Source organism: Taudactylus pleione, unplaced genomic scaffold (assembly GCF_031769625.1).
Source record: "Taudactylus pleione unplaced genomic scaffold, aTauple2 ptg000155l, whole genome shotgun sequence".
NCBI lineage: Eukaryota > Metazoa > Chordata > Amphibia > Anura > Myobatrachidae > Taudactylus > Taudactylus pleione.
Window position 1 is genome coordinate 3,185,419 of NW_028284557.1, and position 7,752 is coordinate 3,193,170.

Genomic DNA, 7,752 nt, shown 5'->3' on the forward strand with positions numbered 1-7,752 from the left:
AGTGCACCCTTCCAGATTGCGCAGTTGGGCAGCGCCATGATGACATAGTTCAGGTGGTCATACCTTCTCCACTTGCCACTAGGAACTCCAGTCCAGTATCTGCCGAAAGGGAGATCTTAAAAGTAGGCAGACAACACATATGCATCATTTACTTTGTGTTACAGCTGTATAGTTTCTTCTAGATTTACCCTTGTCCCTGCATGAAAATTTGCCATTTCAAGGTAGCCATGAATATTAATGAGTATAAATATGAGAGGCAACAGCAAATGCATTAGTAGGTGCATGTTCACTGTGTGACATCATCACAGCTTTCAGTACATTGGCTCAGTAGGATCACATGACTTCTGTGTCACACAAACAGCTAATTTAAGAAATGCCTGTTGCATTTATATCACAAAGAAAGGGGCACAATTTTCCACAACAATTACATCTATATTATTAACAACACATCACAATTAAGGCCTCACTTATTGATTTCAGACTTTTTTAAGTTACAAGACACACCATTAAGAGGTCTTTAACAAAAACATTTTTTTGATCGCTTTGGAAATGCAATGTAACTCCAGAAACCTGCTAGAGGTATAGCATTGCAGAAAGATCCCTACATTTCTATGCTGTGCCATGTGTGTGGCCCACACAGACTGCAATGTAATACATCTCATACTGTAGGTTACTACTAGAAGATAGTTATCGAGGGGAGATAACACATGGGTCCATCAGTGCCAACCTTTTATACAATTTATATGTATTAAGTACCATCGGAACCATACGCACACTTGCACAAGCCCTGACCTTACTTGGGAATTGCTAAAAGCCACGCACGCTATGAGACCTCACACTGCGTATGGCTACACACACCCCCTGAACCGGCATGCGAACGCACTGGCACGCCTGCGTTCGGCCAACCCCCCCCGTCACCACACACAAACGGCACTTCCTGTCAATCACTCTGCGATGGATCTGCCTAGCTGCTGCGATTGTAGTTCCGTTCGCATATGCATGCGCAGTGTGAAACAATCTACTGAATGTGTGCGTATTAGCAACTGTGATCCAAGCTGAATCAGGCCCTATATTATTAGCTCAATCACCCCAACTACTTCATTTGCAAGAAAAGCATCTAAACCGTTTTGATATCCATCCAGTGATTCTACCTTTACCCTTAGCCCTAATCAGTCCTTACTTTGGCAGGATTGTCATGATTCCAGGACTTATAAACAGGGGAGGGAAAGTTGGGACAATATTGGTCATTTTTTAAGTAAATTGTGGCTGGGACTCAATCATGTCCTAACTTTGCTTTTTAAAAAGTATGGATTAGCCCCAACTTCATATGGTATGGTATGGCACTGGTAAGTGCCAGTCTATCCTTTCTGTACTGGTATTGAATATGTCATTGCTTCGGTCACAGTGCTCGTCCTTTAGTCACCTTTACAGCCCTGGGTGTAAAAATGTTGTTGTCCCTGAATAGATTTGTGGTCATTAATTAGGTGAAATGCTGTGTAAATGAACACCTATTTTCTATTTTGATTTCTATATTGATCATAAAGGCTGAGGAGGGGGCAGGAGAGGAGGATAAATGACAGGGGGGGGGGGGGGGAGGTGTAAGTAGATATATTTTTAATATGTACAGAAAAAATGAAGTCCACACCAGTATGGTTACTATTGTACATACATTGATTATGTTCAGGGAGCAGGGAAAGGTGATGGGAAGAAACAAAAATTCAAGGAATTGCATGTGTGTTACTGCAGCTTATCATATGCACTGTGCTGTCTTCCAGCATTGCTCCCAATCATTATATAAAGATGGGAGTGTCTTCTAGCAAGAACCTAGTTTCATACCGTTTGGTATATTGTAAATAATCATTGTTTTTAATCAATAAAAAACCTGTGCCTTAACCACTTTAATATCCCTTTCGTCTTTCTAATACATAGGTGCCCAAACGGTACTCCATATTCAACATGTGCTCTCTAACAAGTGACTTATGCAATATCTAAATGACACTGGTATCTAATGTATCTCTGCACCTTTTTATGGAACCAAGGACTGGTGAGACCCCGTACTGTACTTACCAACTTTGCTAAAAATGGAAACATTACACATTGCTAACATAAATCTCCTGTACACAGCAGACTTCCTGTCTTTACATGTATTGATTGACAAAGTAGAGTGCCTGTCACTTTCTAAAAAAGTTGGTAACAATATACAAGTTCTACATACCAAGTATAACAAACAATTCTATACATGGGATATTTTACAAATTTGTAAATGATGTAATGGCTTTTCACATTGTATTGTCTCACAATTTTTGGTTTAGTAACTCTTTATCATCATCATTACTTTCTGGGCTACAGTGCAAAGTTACCAATGCCATTAATCAACTAGCGTGAGAGCACATAATTTAAAAAAAAAAAAAAAAAGTTAAATGGCAGCATATGTATATTATTTGAAAATAACCAAGGATTTATCATGTGACATTATACAGTAAAACATTATCCAGATATATAATGGTTTATGCTTTTTATCCATGCTGATTATAATATAGACAGACTTCCATTGATGTAAACATGTTTAACTTGATTTTTTTTTTTTTTTTTTGAAGTGGACTTAAGTTTCTTTTTATCCTGTGGGGGAAAAAAAAAAAAAAAAAACTAACTCGGGCAACTTTTTTTTTTTTTTTTACTTGTAGAGGAACATATATCTGACAAACTACTGTAATAGTACATCATTGGTAAATCACCCCCTGAATTTAAGGCTGTTGGTTTGAAATAATTGAATAACATTTTAACAAAACAAAATATACCTGTATAATAGTAAAACTATGCTTTAGTATAAAACCAATGGGACTTTGTCTTTTAGGATTTTCTTTTTTACAGGTAGAATGTTCTCTCTCTTTTTCTTTTTAACCATCTAGTGCAAATCTGGAAAATGAGTAAATTTTTCCTTTCTATTGTATCAACAGATGGTACAACGATCAGAATGGGAAGGACTGAAATCGGTGAACAGGATAAAGGTCAACTTTTGTATGTATGTGCGCTGTTACAATATGGTGACAAGTTTGATTATAAATAAAATAAACAGTACTTAATCTGCAATGTTTGTGTTTATTGATCAGTTTGGCTTTCATATTGCACAACAGAAACCAGAAATTTGTATTTTAATCCATACTTTATAAATAAATAAATTCAGACCCCTGATGTGCAGACACCAAACAGACCATTTGCAAATGATTAGCTAGGACACCCAGGGCAAACCACCAAGAAGATAACACTTGGGCCAATGTTGGAATACCAAAATGGTATGAGGGGTTGCATTTCCAGAAATAAATCTTCCAGGATGGGTACTGACTGCACTGCCCCCACCCCAATTCCCCTCCCCCCACTGTTTAATAAGATCTCATTTAGATGTAAATAGCCACTTACTGATACATTCCCGTTAATATGGAGCAGGGGCTTGCACCAGATCTCAAGCAAGATGCCCCTTTGATGCATCACTACAGACCTCCTCTTGCTTCCTAAATGGGAGGTGTGGGCACATGGGATGTGGGAAGTGAGGAGGGGGGTCTCTCTCCTGTATGGATTTGGTTTTGTGCCTGTCACACACAGGTCAAGTCTGCATTAACCCCAGTCCTGCAAATTTGCATGAAAATCAAACAGCCTCTGCCGAGTTGAAATAAAAGAAAAAAGGTACATGAAATTTCACAATAACAATATTAAACCATTCCCTGAGACCCATCCAGTGAACACTATACAAGAACACAATAACAACTTAGAAACTGAATCTTTATTTGATTTATAATTGAATTCCTATTTCTCTCTATTGTAGCTAGACTAAGTCCTTGTGTGAAAGTCTGTTTTCTCCTGCACACAATAATCAGATTACCGATCTGACCCCAGTTGGCTATGCAGCCAGCTTCTGTTAACCCTGTATGTGCAAAACCGGTGTGCAAGGCCTTCTTAGGCAACATTTAGCTTTCCGGTTATGGTTAATCTGTCCTTGAATATCATAACTACCTCTAGCTTTTAAGTCATGTTGGGACCTGTAGCTCCTCTACAGCTGGAGGACCGCAGGTTGCTTACTTCTGCTATAGGCATTCTTATTTTTCTACACAGAGGGTTAATGTAAGCTTGGCCAAAGGTCAGCAGCTGGGTGATGACCTCCAGTACCTTACTACAAACTGAAAGTGCTCTTGGTTACTAAAGGACTTAACTGGCCCTGTTTACATAGCACCATATAGTTGGGCCTTTATAGCTGCCTTGGTCATAATGTACTGTATGTAGATATTCTATATCTCTTTTTTCCAAAGCAGAAATCTTATCTTTTTATTCCAACTCCCTCTACCTCCCTTTCCTTCATCCCTCACTCTGTTCCATATCCCTACAATCCATATCCTTCCCTATTTTTATTCCCCTGGAATAATCTCTATAGCAAACAAATATTGCTTTGGCTTGTTCATTATTTTTTAAATATGCTGGTTATTAAGATAACAGTGATATATTTTAACTTTTGTTGTTTTCACACAGATTTTAGAAAAATAAACAAAGTATTTCAAACCACCTAAAAGGCAAAAAACATAACTAAATATAAAACAATACTGCATATCCACAATTATGTTCCAAAGTGTAAAAAACATATACAAAAATACTTTGCTTTCCAAAATATTTATAATAAAAAAAAATAATAAAAAATAGCACCACACTTGCTGGCAATTCAACAAAATGTTACAAAAAAAGAAAAAAAAAATCTCACTTCAATAGAGTAATAAAATAAATAGGCATATTTTTGATTGTGAGGAAGTGGAGGAAGGCAAGACATTTTCAAAAGGAGGAATACAACTTACTCCAATTTAGTTTCTTGCATTGATCCAGGCATTGACGTGTTGTATTGATTATGGATGTAAACTTTTGTTGCAGATTATAATTCAGTTACATACCGTATCTATAGTTTCTAGATGGATGCGTTTATAATCATGTCAGTGGCAGAAGACTAGTAATGCAATTATTGTATTACCAATTTATGAAGATTGAGGCAGGTCATACACAGTAACAGTTCACATAGTGTTTTGTTTACTTCCAACTCATAGTTGACCAATAGGGAAAGTCCTAAATTTCATACTGGGTGGTAAAGGGATGGCACTTCCTCCTGGGTGCCAGCCCCAGACAGGGTGAATTCTCGGTACAACTCTGGGGTCCTTTGTCCTCAGGGAATAAGCTGGGCACAGGTCTCCATCCTCTCCTACCACCAGAGAAGGGGGTGCTGGGAAATTCCCCAGGAAGCTAAATGGGGGTCTAACAGGGGTTTGAAGGTTAGCGGTCACTCTTTTAGGATGATATTTTGCATCTCTCCTGTCCTGGTTCTTCTTCCTAAGCTTCCCTCTACCTTTGGGCCTTCCAGGCCGCTTGGCACCAGGGGACTTACTAACTTTGCGTATAATCCTTGGGTGTAAATCTCTCAAGTCAGTCCTGAAACCCCGTGCATAACACCACAGCTTGGACTGTCGGACTAGTCTGTCAAATTGCTGTACACGGGGGTCAGGTTCAGCAGGCTGATGGGCAAAATTATGCTCCTCTTCAGCAGGTAGAGCTAGCTCTCCTTCATCTCCCTCTGTCCACTTAGGGCCTTGTTTGCTTTCTTGGATCTCTGGCTCCTTATCTTGTGAGTCTTCGATTTTGAATTCATGGAGCAACTCTGTGTCATTGATTGGCACACTGGGCTTTTGGCAGTCTGCTGCTTGACACAAACCTCCGCAGTCCCGGCTCCGCGTAATTATTTGCCGGCTCCGCTCATTAACCCCCACTGACCTGTAGAGGACGCTACTCTCTGAAGAGCCGCTGCTGTCAGATTCTGTGTCCGATGAGCTTGTCTGGTCAAGTGTAGAGTCGGAAGGACTGGAATAACCCACTGAGGTACCAGGGCTATGTGGGACACCTTGAAAAATATTAACCAACTCTGGGGGGAAAGTAGCTCTTATCCTGGAGGGGACACACTCTTTCTCTGGGGTTTCAGGTGGACGTCCATCAGGTTGAGTCCAGTCTTTAGATAGCTCTGTATTTGGCCCCCATGAGGAGGAGCAGAGAACGTGGAGATCTTCCAATGATATAAGACAACACTGCACAGCCCGGCTTGGTACTGATCGGAGTGCCTTGAGTGCACGCAGCTCCCGTAGGTCACAGCGCCTGCTTTGTATATGCAGCCTTTCCATGCGCCGGCAGACCCGCCCCCGCGGAACCCCTCGCAATGGGCCACTCAGCACCTGCGCTAGAGCAAAGAATTGCCTGCCTCCCACTCGTAGGTAACCCAGCCGCATTCCGGCTATCTCCTGGTATCCTGCCCGAGGCTCCATTAGGGTCCATGTGGCTTACAGTTCTGCTGGGGAAGCACTTTATGCGGGTCAAGCAGTATAGAAAGTTATAGTGTTCTCACCCATGTAGATTAATCTGTGTGTAGGCAAATTCCGGATCAGCAATCCACTCTTGTAGACAGCACTGAAGTGCAATCTGTATAGTCAAGGAAGAACGATCGGTGAAGGGGTAGAGTCCGTAGAGAGCGCCGGTCTAGGAGGCGGTCGGAGAGAGCAGCCGGTCCCGGCGTGAGATCTGAGCATGCAGCGAGTACGCAGCCGTGGTCAGAAGCACAATCTATATATAATAGGAGTTAGTTGAAGATGGAGTTTCAGGGGTCACACGTTACATCAGGCTGCAGTTTTAAACAATAATCGAAAGGGCAGCTTTGCTATTCCTGGCACAGAACAGCAGCATCCCGTTCCGGATAAAGTGTACAGCAAGTAGGCAATACCGAGGTGCAGTTTGCAGCAGCGAGGCTCAGTATATGAGGGGGGTAAAATTGTCCAGGTGCCGGCTGTGTAGAGTGTCAGCAGAATGGTTGGGGTACAATGCACCGACCGAGACGGTTCTTCTGTGTGTGTGTGCTCGGCTCGTTGCTCTCTCCCTGCTCTGCCCCCTCCACACTGAGGGACGATTCTGCCAATCACAACGCTACACTCTCCCCCCTAATTGGCTACTTCACATTGTGACATCAACTCTTCCAAAACAAAGTTTCCACCCCTTCCCTCCCCTCTGCACATACCTCACAAAGAGACGGTCTAGGGCTAATAGCAATGCGAGGCAGGCGACAATTTATTATACGTTTATTAGCAATATGTCCTGACTTCTCTACTTGTTAGAAGCTGCTTGTTGCCCCAATAATTGTCTATTTGAGAGCAGTATACAATGACCTTGTAAGATGTAGCTTTAATTCTGCAGAGTGCGAGCAATCGGCGATTTATGCTAATGTTTCTTTGTGTTCCGTATATCCCATGTGATAACCCAGGAACTTTCCGCTCTTCTGTATTACCCGGCCGCAGCCGCTGATTATAGGTCGCTCACTATCTGCCGGGTCTCACAGCTCAGTGTCTGCTTGTGCTCAATATAGTCGTCCGACTTCAATTGTACGAATTTATACAATTTCCTATTAAACTATATGAACCAAATCGGGGGGGACCCAGGTTATTGTATGGTCAGCATGTGATATAAAACGTGGTATTTTCTGGCAGTGTAACCCCACTGCTCCTAGAAGTCAATTGCAGGGACTTCAAAGGTCGAATTAGCCACAATGTAATAAATTGACACACGCGGCTAATTAATCTAGGGCTACACGAAACAATGACGTCAAATGAATTGTTTGTTTCATATATATATATATATATATATATATATATATATATATATATATGTGTGTGTGTGTGTGTGTGTATATAT

General features: G+C 41.3%; 1 protein-coding gene across 1 annotated transcript; it reads right to left on the reverse strand.

Annotated features, from left to right (window-relative positions):
• Window positions 1–3,079: 3,079 nt before the first annotated feature.
• Window positions 3,080–7,016, reverse strand: EPOP (elongin BC and polycomb repressive complex 2 associated protein). Its single transcript, XM_088474704.1, has one exon. It carries the CDS (start codon window positions 6,336–6,338, stop codon window positions 5,073–5,075), a length of 1,266 nt encoding a protein of 421 aa, XP_088330830.1. The 5' UTR covers window positions 6,339–7,016; the 3' UTR covers window positions 3,080–5,072.
• Between the last annotated feature and the right edge of the window lie 736 nt (window positions 7,017–7,752).

What these genes read in the sequence shown, in the direction of transcription:
- EPOP (XM_088474704.1), bottom strand. Translation starts at nt 6,338, where the DNA reads ATGGAGCCTCGGGCAGGATACCAGGAGATAGCCGGAATGCGGCTGGGT.